This window comes from Eptatretus burgeri, chromosome 5 (assembly GCF_056783735.1).
Source record: "Eptatretus burgeri isolate ZD-2024b chromosome 5, Ebu_testis_v1, whole genome shotgun sequence".
Taxonomy (NCBI): domain Eukaryota; kingdom Metazoa; phylum Chordata; class Myxini; order Myxiniformes; family Myxinidae; genus Eptatretus; species Eptatretus burgeri.
This window is the reverse complement of record NC_140965.1, coordinates 96,227,461-96,243,572: the sequence shown is the minus strand read 5'-3', so window position 1 is coordinate 96,243,572 and position 16,112 is coordinate 96,227,461. Positions and strand designations below refer to the sequence as shown.

Below are 16,112 nucleotides of genomic sequence, written 5' to 3'. Positions count from 1 at the left end.
GAGTTATTAGAGGCCAATACCACCTTAAACTCAGCCGGATGATTCTTATTACGAAGCATCTGCATATGCACAGGCTATGGCTGGAACCTGATTTTGCACATCTAAAGCTGGTTGTCTTTCACCCCAATGATTCGACCAAAGCCTCAGTACCTCCAATTGGAGCTGAAAATGAGCTCACAGATGCAGCATATTGGTGAAAAGTCTCAGGTGCAAGAACAAACAGCCAAGTTTAATATCATCAGTGTGGACCTTTGACCTCATTCAGATGGTACCAAGATGAGGAACCCACCAAAATATGAAAACGGTAACAAACAATCATAAACTGATCTTTGTGGACAGACAGACAAAGTGAACCAATTCCTTAACTCTGCTTTTCACTTCGCACATCCATCCATCCATTGGGACCACACTTTGTGCAGAACGTTGATGCTGCAAAAGCAGTCTCCTTAGCTATTGGGCACAATCCTGGATGGGTCGTCATTCCGACACAGGATACCAGCAAGCTGGCACTCATTTTGCCGACATCGGAAGGACGACAGGCAGAGTCAACCCCATCTGATATTAATTCAACAGCCGAGTGGGATTTGAACTCAGGATCCGAGGATTCCAAGCCCACCACCCTAACCATTAAGCCAACACTAGGCATACTTCACACATGTGGTCTAACAATGAACAGATCCAGCAAGTTGAGACCTACAGAAATGAAGTTGTTCAACATACAAGGTGTTATGATGTCAGACATGTTAAATATGCAGGGGTCAACAAGGTTGGACCTATCAACAGCAGACTAGGCTGAAGCGAACATTTCAGATCCATCAAGTGTGCAAAAACAGCTGGTGCAGTGGTGAAGGAAGTGAGTCCAGTGATGCAGGAAGTGAATAATTCAGACGTATCACTTATGCATAAGGAACCTATACATCTGAACATGCTGAATTTTTTTTTTCAATGAACCTTTTCTGTTGCAGAGGTAGCAGATATGTTAGCTACACCAAGCATCACAGGAAGTTATTGCACCAGAGGTGTCAAACATACAAGGTACTGAACATGTTCATTGCAAATGAAGCAAATACACCTGCCATCATAACATGCTGAACACATCAGGTGTGCAAGAGTTGATTATGCCTGACCTGATTAGGACAGGCATCCAAAGAACAACTCCAATCACTTTGACAGCAGCCATTCCAGACAGGTCTGGCATGCAAGGCGCAGCAACGCCAAACCACACAAGTATCCGTCACCATCATCTGTTAAATCTGCAGAAGTGCACAATTTATCTCGAAATACCGTGAGAGGTCATATTCCATGAGAGCTCATATTCCTTGTCATCTCATTAGCACATCCATACTATGGTTTATTGAACAGCCCACTAAAGGGTTCTTGTGGAATGTCAATTTTATTACTTTACATCGCTGACATTTTTGTTGTATGAGATTTTATGCTTGGCTCTGTCTGCCTTGCCCTTATTATGTTCGCTCCTGTTACATGTTTCCATGTTTTTATTTTACTGTTAGTGAATCTGAGGCTCATGGTAAAGCTTGTACATAAATCAACTTGCTGTAAAAAGACATTCAGGAAACCTTGGTGTATCTTTACATTAATTAATTACAAAGACCTCAGTAGACAAAACACAAGTTGTACATACACAGGATTTAAACCTTGATTCCTTAAGGCAGTGGTTCAGATGAGACCATTAACAGGCCAACCTGGATTTCTTTTGAATTCGTCATCGTCTGTGCATGAAATTCTTATGATGTTAAAAATGCACCCTTTTCCGAAAGAATATTGTGAGAACAAGCAATGATATTTGCTACAACACAGGATTCACAAAGTGTAGGGAAGGGAAACGTTTATGACTTGTAGGGGTGGGGAGAAGGAAGGGTAAGGGGCAAGTGAGGGGCAGATTTCCACCATTTTGTATACATAACATGAAGATAACACTAAATAACATCACTGTGTTAAATCTAAAAATTTCGAAAATTTTGAGATTGTTGTTGAGATGGATTTTTGCCTGTATTTAACTGAAGTTTCAAACACCGAGCAATTTTTTTTCTGTTTTAAACCTCCATCTGCAGCAACCGTCACGACCCATACAGAATGGAGCTACATCCTGTTCATCACCAACGTCAAAGTCACATGGGGTCTCAACAGAGCCACGTACAGGCAACGGCTCTGGATACTCTGGCCTTTCCCCAATAAACAGGGGTTCTGGTTACCCATCAACCATCTCCGTTAACCCCACGGTGGTGTTACTGCAGCACAATCGAAACATTGGAGGTATGCCAATCATTAAAGATTGCTTCACACGTCTTCTCGGTCAACAATAATACATTAAAGAATGAGCAATGTTCTATCTGCAGGATATACCAGGTACATCACGTAGAATAACTGAAAGATTAGAAGCAAATGGCTTTAACCAAACTCAATTGTGTAATGGTTTGTGTAGCCACTCTGAGTCTGGGAAGTTGGTGGTTCAAATGGTTCAAACCCCAGCTGAGTTGCACCAAAGCATGGACAAACAACCAGAGGTTGGCAGCCATTGTGCACAGACTTGTTTGGCTGAATGGCCTCCTCCTGCTTTAAAGGGAACTCAGGGATATAGTGTGCTTTTTCTCAATCATGGTGCCCCTTTTAGAGGATTTTTGGGGGTGGGATGGGGTGGGAAAGGTTTTGTAATGTTTATGTTAACTGGTTTTTATGACATTTTCCCTTTTATTATCACATTTATTAACTGATGAGTCATGAAGGGGATAAAAAAATTATTTTATTTTGGTTTCCCAACAATATACACACCAGACATGCCAAAGAGAGGATTTACATCTTTCTCCTCAAAAATGGTTGATTGATTGCTTCGTTGACTCACAATTCGAGTTTTTGATTTTTTTATTTATTTTGCTGCTAATGCTACAATGATAATTGCTTTTGACACGGTGGTTTCATTTGAAGGGTTAATTGAAAAAACAAAAACTTCTTACAAATGTCAATTTTATTTTTACTTTTCATTTTGGTTTCTTTCTGTTCTTTGATTAAACTAATGGATGCCCCCGTCCTCTGGATTCTGAAGTCTTTACACCCAAAATTTGGTTGCCAAGAAGGGTACTGTGGCATTTTATGGGACCTTCTCGGTCCACATTCTGTGGGCAACGTGCTGCGGCACAGTCTTGGAAATGCACTTCATAATTTTTGTAATTTCTGAAAGAAATAATATTGATCACAACATATCATACTCCATGTCATTCTAAATATTTTCAAGTGTTTCTGCGTTTGTTTATGCGTTTGTACATTATTCTTTCACGGCCGAACCGCAGCACTAAGAGACCTCACATTTTGGGTATAGATGCTTCAGAATCTGGGCAAGGTTTGAAGATACCACACATTGGCCTTGAGGGCCGTTTTGAGGCCAACAAAGGCCGCTATAAAGTGTATATTGAGATGTGGGGTTATGCAGTGCTGCTGCCGGCCAGCAGACAAAAGGTAACCACCATGAGGCCAATAACTTCATAGCTTTTCAAAGCCCAACGCATCCCAAAACCCCAATGGGAAGAGTTTAACCAACTGGGCAGCACCAGATCGTCTTTGCTCGTCCTGAGATGATGATTTGTAATACCAGCTGCCACCAAAGGTGGCACTATTTCCATCATGTCAATTTTGGAGTTTTGGTGACATCCACGTTTGCTCCAGTATAGTAAGACTCCAACTGGAATATCTGGGAATATTGGAAAGGAAGATGAATTCAATTATTCTTTTTCCATTTTACAAGCACAAAATTTCGATATTAGCATTCTTAAGCAAACCTCACTGATTGCATTCAAGCAGTCGAAAGAATGTGATAAGGAGCACACATCAGTCAGGAAGAAAATATGAACAAAGAGCTAGTGTTCTTGGTGAAGTATAGTGTCAATCGGTGTTGGTGGACAGGTATAACATTGGATGAAATCAACAGGATATTGATTGAGCTCTGCTAAAGGCCCACTCACACCTTGACGTTTTAGCCAGCAATGGCAACGTATCAAAATGTATGTAAAACGCTGGCTTACGCTGAACTTATGATGTTATTTTTAAATAGGACGTATTCATAACGAGTTGGTCGTATGCATAACATATTAGTAACGGACACAGAACGTTTCGGTCTTATAGATAACTTATATCAACGAATGTTGAGCCTGTTGTCGGCGTTCACAACCTATTACCAACAATAGTCTAACTTATGCATAGTGAGCTGCGCGTATCGCCGACGATCACGTGGCGTAGCCTATTAAAAGGCTGCCGCACATCGATTTAAATCATAACCGCCAGAGAAATGGAAGTGTCAACATCGCAGTCACACCTTGGCGATCTTGCCAGCGTATGCCGACCTCTGAAAAATGCGTCGAATACGGTATGGGTAAGTTTGGTATACGTGAATAGAACGCTAAAGTACGCTATCATACGTCGTAGTAAGTGGAGTACGTCTTATACTTTTAAACGTGTTAAACATTTTGCGACGTACTTGCCGTATGCCTCACACGTTCCACATGCGATGGGAATAAGTTGTACACACGATATGCGATCGTTGGCACACATCGACAAAAGTTACTTGTAAGTTACTCATAAGTCGCATCACGTCAATGTAATGGTTAGCGTCAGTGTTCCAGACTCCCTGTTTTTTTTTTCTTTTCTTCGGTATGATGGTGATGTTGACACTTCGATTTCGAGTGCGGTTATAATATAATATAATTAATAGGCTGCCGCTCAACGATTTAAATCATAACCGCACTATAAATCGAAGTGTCAACATCACCGTAATGCCGAAGAAAAATAAAATTAAAAAAACCCCCCAAAAAAACCATGGGAGTCTGGAAAACTGACGCAAACCATTACATTGACGTGTTTCGACTTATGAGTAACTTACAAGAAACGTGTGTCGACTTGTGTCAGCGATCGCGTAACGTGCCTACAACACGTTACTCATAGGTTAGAAATAAGTTTCGGGTACGTTAAACATTACGTCGACGTGTTTCGACTTATGATTAACTTACAATTAACGTGTGTCGACGTGTGTCAACAATCGCATAACGTGCCTACAACTTATGGCCAGCGTAGCGGAGCTTGTGAGTCATACTCTGGCATAAGTCGTAAAATTTCAAGCATGCTAAAATTTGAGGACAACCGCAAAGTACAACGATGAAAGCCAGCGTACTACGACGTATGGCAGTGTTTTTGAGCGTGCTCTCAATGTTTCCAAAACTTACCTATAACGTATTCGATGTGTGCCAGCGTTTTAGACAAATTTTTCAAAAATCGGCATAAGCTGGCTGGGTGTGACTGGGCCTTAACTGCCGTGGGAAGCAAGGAGAAGCTGACGTTTCAGGCAATAAGCTTTCGTCAGATCAAAAGTGAGAGAAGGGATAGGGGCGAGGGTTGATTGATATGGATGAGTCAGAGGTGGGTGAGTCATTGTGGGGTTAGGGGTCAGAGTGAAAACAAAATGAATACCATGCCTCTTGCCACTGCTTAATGAAAAGAAGATGCCAGCATCTGCCACTGCATCGACACAACTTCCCAAATCTTCACAACTTCCCAAGTATTCACAACTTCCCAAATCTTAACAACTCTTCATCCTTTTTCATCCAAAATTTCCCAATTTGTTTTCTTGGTGTTTTTTTGTTTGTTTGTTTGTTTGTTTTATCTGCATGGTTGTTCAGATTAATGGATACTTTCTGGGACCTTTCATCTTGCCAAATATTCGTTTTCTTCAGAATTGCATGATGTGTGGTATGTCTGCAGGTATACATGGTTGAGTGCTGGAAAGTAGTGCTATAGTGCAGCACAGACTCATTGTCTCAGCTTTCTACCTTCCAGCTTCAGCGAGCATATACTCCCCTATGGGAGTGAAAAGGAAGGCAAATGTGGCTTCTCTTCTTGTACACAGCTTCTCATACCCTACAGTGCCTCCTTGTGGTTTCACATGGTGGCAGCTCCAGGATCGAGATCCCCACATTTGATAATTTTGATGGAGCAGCACAGTGTGCCTGATATGTGGAGCTTTAATCCAACAACGAGTGTTTTCCTCATCACAATCGAAAAACATTGCTCTAGTTATGGGTTAAATGACAATGCTTCTTCTGGTGAACAGATAATTTCTCAAATTGCCCATTGGTCTTGTGGATTCCGGTTGTGAGCAGAACAACAACCCAACGACATTTAGTGTCTTTCTGGAGGACTTTTGCCATATCAGCAGGGTGCAAATTCAGGCCTCATGATTTTTTTTTCCCAATTACTTGAGACGTAAAAACAAGCTTGGACATATAATACAAGTAGGAGAAAGACATATCAACACCAGAGCATTACAGTATTTTGTTTTGCTCCACAAATGTTGCACTTAATGCCATCGGCATTACTTTCTGGATGTTTTGAGTTCTTTTGAGAACAAGTTGAAACTAGAACGGAACTCGGTAGAGCACATACCTCCACCAAGCTGAACAGTTTACGTTTTGTTTCCCACTGAAAGGCCGGATCTGAATCCGGACATGAACCAAAATAGAATTGGCTTGTTATTGTCACCTAACCTACTCATTGACCAAGTTTTGTCACAACTCGTCGCGAACCTTTTCAAATATCATGCTACATGTCGTTTTTGGCCCCGTCTCTCAATGGTTAAGAATAGCTAGAGAAATTAAAAAAAATTCTCGTTTCTGAATCAGGATTCTGATCTTCACCAAAGTCGAATCAATTTGTCCTTATCACACACCCAACGTGTGCACCAAGTTTTGGCCGAATCTGTCCATAACTTTTTGAGATATCCTGCTATATATTGGTTTTCCCTATCACTCAATGCTGAAGGATCACTGAAAATAATTCTCGCATTCAGATCTTCACCAAACCGGGAATTAATTCTTCCTTCACACACACCCAACCTGCACAAAGTTTCGGTCAAATCCGTCCATAACTTTTTGAGATATCTTTTTCACAAACAGACAGACATCAAGGAAAACATAACCTTCGTCCACCTTCGGTGGCAGAGGTAAATATAAAAAGTGAACCTTAAAGGTTGAGGTGATTCACGAGAAACTGGTCACTGTCTAATCTATGTTCAGAATACCCTGGAAATGCGAGCTTGGCAAAGTGTGGTCCTTCATGACTTGGCATCCTTCCTTCTCCACTTCGTTTTGGCAGATATGAGCAGATAGAAAAAGCTTCATTTTTTTATTTTCAGATTTTGAGGAAAGAAAATTATTCTTGATGCTGGGTTGCATATAAAACCCTGCTCATTGAGAGTGGCCATCCAGTTTCTTTCACTGAGAATGAAGCAGGTTAATTCCTGGAAAGTTTATGCAACAAAAGCTACTTTATTCTTCCTGGAAGGCAATCTCAGACCATTCCACAAAGCCCACAATAACTGAATGTCCACTCTCAGAAGAGCGAGTGTTTCGTGCTCCATCACCCTGAGCGAGTGCTTCGTACTCTGTCACCCTGTGCGAGTATTTCGTGCTCCGTCACCCTGAGCGAGTATTTCGTGCTCCATCACCCTGTGCGAGTATTTCGTGCTCCGTCACCCTGAACGAGGGTTTCGTGCTCCGTCTCCCTGTGTGAGTGTTTCGTGCTCCATCACCCTGAGCGAGTGTCTCGTTCTTGGTCACCCTGAGCGAGTGCTTTGTGCTCCGTCACCCTGAGCGAGTGCTTTGTGCTCCGTCACACTGAGCGAGTGTTTCGTGCTCCATCACCCTGTGCGAGTATTTCGTGCTCCGTCACCCTGAGCGAAGGTTTCGTGCTCTGTCTCCCTGTGTGAGTGTTTCGTGCTCCATCACCCTGAGTGAGTGGTTCGTGCTCCATCACCCTGACTGGGTGGTCCATGCTCTGTCACTCTGAGCGAGGGTTTCGTGCTCCTTCACCCTGAGCGAGTGTTTTGTGCTCCGTCACCCTGAGCGAGTGGTTCATGCTCTGTTACCCTGACTGAGTGGTTCATGTTCTGTCACCCTGAGCAAGTGTTTCGTGCTCCGTCACCCTGAGCGAGTGCTTTGTGCTCCGTCACCCTGAGCGAGTGTTTCGTGCTCCATCACCCTGTGCGAGTATTTCGTGCTCCGTCACCCTGAGCGAAGGTTTCGTGCTCTGTCTCCCTGTGTGAGTGTTTCGTGCTCCATCACCCTGAGTGAGTGGTTCGTGCTCCATCACCCTGACTGGGTGGTCCATGCTCTGTCACTCTGAGCGAGGGTTTCGTGCTCCTTCACCCTGAGCGAGTGTTTTGTGCTCCGTCACCCTGAGCGAGTGGTTCATGCTCTGTTACCCTGACTGAGTGGTTCATGTTCTGTCACCCTGAGCAAGTGTTTCGTGCTCCGTCACCCTGAGCGAGTGTTTTGTGCTCCGTCACGCTGAGTGAGTGTTTCATGCTCCGTCACCCTGAGCGAGTGTCTCGTTCTTGGTCACCCTGAGCGAGTGCTTTGTGCTCCGTCACCCTGAGCGAAGGTTTCGTGCTCTGTCTCCCTGTGTGAGTGTTTCGTGCTCCATCACCCTGAGTGAGTGGTTCGTGCTCCATCACCCTGACTGGGTGGTCCATGCTCTGTCACTCTGAGCGAGGGTTTCGTGCTCCTTCACCCTGAGCGAGTGTTTTGTGCTCCGTCACCCTGAGCGAGTGGTTCATGCTCTGTTACCCTGACTGAGTGGTTCATGTTCTGTCACCCTGAGCAAGTGTTTCGTGCTCCGTCACCCTGAGCGAGTGCTTTGTGCTCCGTCACCCTGAGCGAGTGTTTCGTGCTCCATCACCCTGTGCGAGTATTTCGTGCTCCGTCACCCTGAGCGAAGGTTTCGTGCTCTGTCTCCCTGTGTGAGTGTTTCGTGCTCCATCACCCTGAGTGAGTGGTTCGTGCTCCATCACCCTGACTGGGTGGTCCATGCTCTGTCACTCTGAGCGAGGGTTTCGTGCTCCTTCACCCTGAGCGAGTGTATTGTGCTCCGTCACCCTGAGCGAGTGGTTCATGCTCTGTTACCCTGACTGAGTGGTTCATGTTCTGTCACCCTGAGCAAGTGTTTCGTGCTCCGTTACCCTGAGCGAGTGTTTTGTGCTCCGTCACGCTGAGTGAGTGTTTCATGCTCCGTCACCCTAAGCGAGTGTCTCCTTGGTCACCCTGAGCGAGTGCTTTGTGCTCCGTCACCCTGAGCGAGTGTTTCGTGCTCCGTCACCCTGAGCGAGTATTTTGTGCTTCGTCACCCTGAGCGAGTGAGTCATGCTCCGTCATTCTGAGCGAGTGGGTCATGCTCAATCACCCTGAGCGGTGGGTCGTGCTCCGAAACTCTGAGCAAGTGGGTCGTGCTCCATCACCCAGAGCTAGTGGGTCATGCTCCGTCATCCTGTGTGAGTTGTGAAATAACACCCGATCTCTGAGTCGTTTGCATGTTAACATGTTTTCTAAATTACTGAGCCAATTGTTTTTTTTCCACCTGTCACAAACAGCTGTTTTTTAAAGAATAATGTTTGTAAACATATCCCTGAAACGTCTTTATAAATGCAACGTAGTTTTTCGGTGAAAGCTACTCAAGATTTCTGGGTTTTATACAGTAATACTGCAGTTGGTAATCGCACTGATTCCAACCTGTTGATTCTCGAAAAATTGCCGATATCGGCCGTGTGTGTGTGTGTGTGTGTGTGTGTGTGTGTGTGTGTGTGTGTGTGTGTGTGTGTGCGTGCGTGCGCGCGCGTGCGTGCGTGCGTGCGCGCGCGTGCGTGCGTGCGTGCGCGCGCGCGCGTGCGTGTGCGTGCGTGCGCGCGCGTGCGTGCGCGCGCACTCTTAATAAAGCAAACCATATGCTCTCTGCTAACTCTCTTACCCCCTCCTCTCTCTTTCTCTGTCTGTCTGTCTGTCTCTGAACATATCTGGATGGTGTTTATGTTTGGAAGGTGTTTGCCTCCGGACGTGTCTGGGAAGTGTTTGTCTCTGGACATGTCCAAGCGCTGTTTATATCCGGCCAGCTTGGCTCCGGACGCGTCCAGGCGGTGTTAGTCTCAGGACGCATCCGGGCAGTGTTTTTCTCCATACAGCTTGGCTCCAGACACGTCCGGGCGGTATTTATGTCCGGACAGGAGTTTGTCTCCGGGTGGTATTTATACTATGACCGGTAGAAAATGGATCTCAAACATTATTTTGTTTCCATCTTCACTGTTATTCTCTGCACAATAATTTTGATGAGACGGTATGAATCGTAATTAACGCTGCACCACACGTCTGACTTCCCTTCCTCTCACCTCACACTGTCTTCCCTTCCTTCACTCCTCCTCGGTCCCCTTCCCTCCTCTTTTCTTTCCCCTCCACCTCTTCACGCTCCCTGCTCTCTCTCTCTCCCCCACCCTTCTCTCCCTCTTCCCCCTATTTTTCTCTCTTCTCCCTTTAGTATTACCGTCAGCGAAGCGACGGGTGGTATTTATTAGTCAAAAAATAAAAAATACAGTTTGTGCCAAAGCACTTGTTCACCATTGCACCCAAATTTCAACTTCCTAGCTCAAAGGATGGCTGAGATCCCACCTGAACAAACAAACAAGAAAAGAAGAAATCGCAGAAGGCCTTCGACACCCGGCGATGACGTCGTACAGCACCTGGAGATGTAATAGGGAGGTGCGGTGTACTATATCAATCACGAAATATTGAACAGTGGAAAGACTGCGCAAAAGTGCAAGTTCTGTGGTGTTAATTACCAGTACAATCGTTTATGATCAGACCACCTTCATATGGATCATGTTGGCGTTGGTTAGAGCTTGGTCAAGGTTTTACTTGCATTTATATTCGAGAGCAAGACAGTATGAAACTAGAACGGCACACTTCCTTGTTGCATGCCCAACTCATCCACCAAATGTTGTCATAATCTGTCCACGACTTTTTGAAATGGCATCCTACATATCGTTTTTGGCCTCATCTCTCAATGGTGAAGATTAAGAAAAATCACAAAATATTCTCGTATCCAGATCCAGATATTCACCAAAATCGAAGCGATTTGTCCTTGTCACGTGCGTAGCAGGTCCACCAAGTTTCCTCCGAGTCCGTCCATATCTTTTTAAGATATCCTGCTCACAGACAGACAGACAGACAGACATACATACATACAGGGTTGAAAACATAACATCCATCTACCTTTAGTGGCGGAGGTAATTAATGAAACCAAGAAATGTCCAAGTATTAAAATAGAATAAAAAAACTCCCGTGCATTTCTCAGTTGATCTGATGACGTTTCACGAGAGAATCACATGGCAGATGCATCATTGCTCCAGCTCTCGCTGGTGAACAGACCGAGTAGCTCGAAGGACAGAGAATGGATGGAACTCGTTTGTGAATATAATGCATCACTGTGCTGAAAACTGAGGAAATGTTTCCAGCAGTGCAATGTAAATACATATGAATTATGGATTTTTCCGCAGGAGTCAGACGCTTCTTCTCGGTCCCATGATGCTTCCATTCATATAAGTATAAACATTATTCTAGTTCGAGTTAAGTCAATAATTGTTTGCGTTGTAGTATTTGTAACTTGATCCTGAATGTTAGAATTCCAAGTTGTGGGATAATTTTTTATTTTTTTTGCTGATGAATATGAGTCTGAGTCCCAAAATGCAATTCCAGTCCGATTTTGGTCCCAGTCACTGAATGAGTCTTACAGAATGTAGTCTGAGACAACATACTGTACGTAATGACTCAAAGCTTCTTTGATTCCTGCAAAATTAAAACGTTTCAATTCCCGTGCATTGACTTGGTTGAAACTTAAAAACGACATGTTGGTCGATATTTGTGGCTCAAGGGTCTGTCTGGTCTCATTTCGGTCTATATTTTTTGGGAAAAGGTTTCGTTTGGTTGTTTCCTGTCTATTCATAGTAATTGGTGGTGAAATTTTCTCACCATTAAATTGATGGACCACAGTGAGATTGCTCTTGTCAAAAACCAGGCTTTCTGAAACTTGCGGATGAGGTCAAAGTCTTGCTGAACAAACAGTGATAAATCATGCTGGGCTTTATGTTGTGCTATTGCATGTTGGGTAAGGGGTGAAGGGCCATATATTTATGTTTGGAAATATACCGGAATTTTTTCAGCAACAACCCTCTCCCATCCCCTTTGTGTGCTCCATACACAGCCCTTCGGCACAGCCCTTACTCCAATATCCTCCCACACTTCTATCGCGACTCATCCCACTCCTTCCATGCTTGCATACCCTCATTTTCTCTCTCCCATAGCCATCTTACCCTCCTTTTCTCATTTTTACCTCCGGTCACCAAAGGTGGATGGATGTTATGTTTTCACCCCTGTCTGTCTGTTTCTCTGTAAGCAGGACATCTCGAAAAGTTAGACGCGTTCCTGCGAAAATTGGTGGATATGTTGGGTGTGTGCCAAGAAGGAAATGATTCGATTTTGGTGAAAATCTGGATGAAAATTTTTTTTTTTAACGAGGATTTAAACTTTAAAAAAAAGTGATTTTTCACTGAGGGATGGGACCAAAAAGGATATATAGCACGATATCTCTAAAAGTTATGGATCGGTTATGACAGAACGAGTTTGGTGAGTTGGGTAGGTGACATGAACAAGCTGATTCGATTTTGGTGAAGATCCGGATGCTGATCTGGCCTATCAGTGGGATACAAAACGTAAACTGTTCAGCTTGGCAGAGAGGTATGCGCTCTACCGATTGCTGTTCTCATGAATATTTCTGTTTCATCTACCCCCTGCCTAGATAATACATCGATGGCCTCTTAAAAAAACACATTGCCATCTTGGGAAGTCACCGTAACAACATTGATGTTCCTTTTTTCAGGTATATAAACTGAGATCGGGGAAGAGTGTGGGGTTAGTTCAGCAGGACTTGCGTCTTAGGCCTAGGTCACATTTGCCACGGCGGCCATGGGGTCTCCAAAATCTGCGGCCACTAGCAATTATACGGCGGCCGCAGTATTTCCACGGTCACACAATGTCGCAGTCACATATGTTTTTATTTTTCTGGGAGCTGCATGGCGTATTTAGAAATCGTGGAGACCGAAAACGTGGGGGTGCCGTACGGTCTTTGATGTGATGTCGCACGGTGACCTTAGGGCATCGCTGCGGCGGCCATATAATTTTCAAGGCAGACGCAAGGTGCCCGCAAGGCGACCGCAGGGGGACCCTAAGGCGAAGTACAGCCAGACGGACGGTAACGAGTGGGTATATATACCAGTTCTTTTTTTACTGAAATAAAAATATACCAGTATATATAACTGAATACACTATAACTATAATATACCGTGGTGCCCCCAGAATCCGAACGCCCCATTGTTTGAATAAATTGGAATCCGAACAATTTTTTCGAGAAAATTTTGCCCTAAAAACCCAATACATTTTAAAAAACCGAACACAACGTGGCGTTCATGTTTGTTCACGTGTCTCCCCCACCTGTTCGAGCCGCATCTTCGCGCTTTGTTCATTCAGTTCGTCAGTGGAAGTCCTCGTGAAAGCATCTCTCGTGTGTCGATCGATACTTTAGGCCTCAGTCACATTTGCTCTCCGGCGAGGATACGGCGGCCGTACGCCCTCTGAATTGACAGAAACGTGTGGCGGCCGCAGAGAAACTGAGGTGGCCTCAGGGAAGCCCTACACCGTATGGCTATATTTTACAGGCTGTAAGGTCGCCGTGGAATTATAACGCGGAGTTATAACTTTTCTCATTTCTACGTTCGCCGTAGAAATTCGACAAGCCAAAACAAAAGAACTGGTTAAAAAAAAAAAAATGAACCCATTCGTTACTATCCGTCTGGCCGCACATTCGGCTTAGGGTCCCCCTGTGCACGGTGACCTTAGGGCGTCGCTGCGGCGGCCATATAATTTTCAAGGCAGACGCAAGGTGCCCGCAAGGCGACCGCAGGGGGACCCTAAGGCGAACATGCAAAAATGAATGAATAAAAGCAAACCTGTTGATATCTCATTGCTGCAACTCCCCTGTTTATCAGTTAACCTCTCACCCTCTACAGAGAGAATTTTAAAGAACGAAATTTCACTGCAAAGTAAGTGTAAGTTTTTGTTGCCGTCACCCTCTCTGTGTGATGAAAGGGATGTAGCAAAAGCATCTGGGTTAAAAATGAGGTGTTGCAACAACATAAGAGTGAATAATTCTCATGAGGCTCTGCACATTTGGAGTGTGAAAGAGCCGTCTCTCCTGACTTCAGTTCACTTGCGTCGCTTCCTATCCATGGTGCTCGTCAGCTTTGCACGTTGTAACCTTGAAGGTGTAAATGGATGCGAGTTCACTGTTCACCAGCTTTGGTTAAATTTATCGCAGTTTGACAGACATGACGGCTGCCTGCATCCTCAATATTTCACACATTTGACGTTTCCTGAAATTGCTGACACGTCGTATGTATTGTATTTGAAATTTGATTGTTGTTTTGTCGGCAATGAACAAGGCTTGGAGTGTCCATGTATGCTACTTTAATTTCACGTCATAATTAGAAAGTGAAGTCTTCGGAATGAAACGACATGTCAGCAGGAAACGCAGAAAGATTTCACGAGGTATTGTAAATAAAATACTCAGAGATTTGAGTGCAACAGGAGTGGAAAAAGTTTCAACCACAGGTTCCTTATTCTGGAAATGACAAATGTCCATTTTATTTTAGAGGATTAAGAGCACAGTGGTTTCTATTTCTGGAAAGAGAATATCCTTTGGCCTGTATACACCACAAGCCTTCAGCTTCTGTTTGAGAGTGAAGATTGAGATGGTGGTAAGGTTTAAATTAGAGTTGGATAGGTACCTTGAAGCATTGTTGACACAGCGGTTCATGGATATTGGCTGAAATGCGTGGACATGAAGAGTCGGATGGCTTCCTCCTTCGTCAGACTTACTTTTGTACTCCTTGTATTTCATCATTTTCACTTATGATGAGAGGCTTCCACAATGAAGAATATCTCAAATCTACTCTACTTTAGCTGCCTTGCTTTATGGTTCTTCTTCTTCTTCTTTCGGCTGCTCCCGTTCGGGGTCGCGACAGCGGATCATCCGTATGATCCGCATAGTCATTTGGCACATGTTTTATGCCGGATGCCCTTCCTGACGCAACCCTGGTCGCCTCTTACGACACAGGGATATGGTACACCTATTTACACCGGCCCAGTATACTGGTACTCATTTCGTCGACCTCGGAAGGATGACAGGCTGAGTCAACCCCCTGGTGTATTAATTCAGTGGCCCAACGGGGCTTGAACTCAGGACCTTTTGGATCCCAAGCCGCTGCCCTAACCACTGCGCCAACACCAGGCTTGCCTTGCTTTATGGTTAAACTAGCTGAATTACCCGGTGTTGCCTGGGGAAATTTGTGTTGTTGACAACAAATCACTAAAATCCTCAACATACAATCTTCACAAAACATATGACTCAGTCAATCCAGGATAAAACCCAGGCAGTGTATAAGCACTATACCCACTTGAGGCCTGAGCATGGAGGTGTTGTAATAAACCTATATAAAGGAATGTTTTTCAGAACAGGTGCACATGTAAACATAAATATAATTAATTTGTGTTGTTCACAACAAATCACTGCAACCTCAACATACGATCTTCACAAAAACATATTACTCAATTTTTCCCAGAGGGGACAATTTTTCCCGAAAATAGTGTATCAACACAAGACCCGATCGAGGCCTGAAGGCCAATTATCTGGTTTTCTCTTGAGTCGATGTTTTTTGTTTTGTTTTTAAATCAAAACATAGCCTTCGACCTTCCTCTGCAGGAGGCCATGCAAAGTTTGGTTGCACTGGTTCCTGCAGGGTCCGAATGCATAAACGAACAAACAACCCCCTGGTGTATTAATTCAGTGGCCCAACGGGGCTTGAACTCAGGACCTTTTGGATCCCAAGCCGCTGCCCTAACCACTGCGCCAACACCAGGCTTGCCTTGCTTTATGGTTAAACTAGCTGAATTACCCGGTGTTGCCTGGGGAAATTTGTGTTGTTGACAACAAATCACTAAAATCCTCAACATACAATCTTCACAAAACATATGACTCAGTCAATCCAGGATAAAACCCAGGCAGTGTATAAGCACTATACCCACTTGAGGCCTGAGCATGGAGGTGTTGTAATAAACCTATATAAAGGAATGTTTTTCAGAACAGGTGCACATGTAAACATAAATATAATTAATTTGTGT

General features: G+C 44.2%; 1 protein-coding gene across 18 annotated transcripts in view; it reads left to right on the top strand.

The window, feature by feature from the left end:
* LOC147027002 (sorbin and SH3 domain-containing protein 1-like) overlaps window positions 1-16,112 on the top strand; it is a 419,639-nt gene that overhangs the window by 126,962 nt on the left and 276,565 nt on the right. For 17 of the 18 annotated variants that reach the window (XM_085882987.1, XM_085882986.1, XM_085883002.1 and 14 more), the window contains one exon: window positions 2,073-2,274. In XM_085882987.1, coding sequence (XP_085739113.1) covers window positions 2,073-2,274 — 202 coding nt within the window. Of the gene's footprint in view, window positions 1-965; window positions 1,036-2,072; window positions 2,275-16,112 lie in introns of all 18 variants that reach the window. The other variant, XM_085883001.1, reaches the window with a different exon arrangement.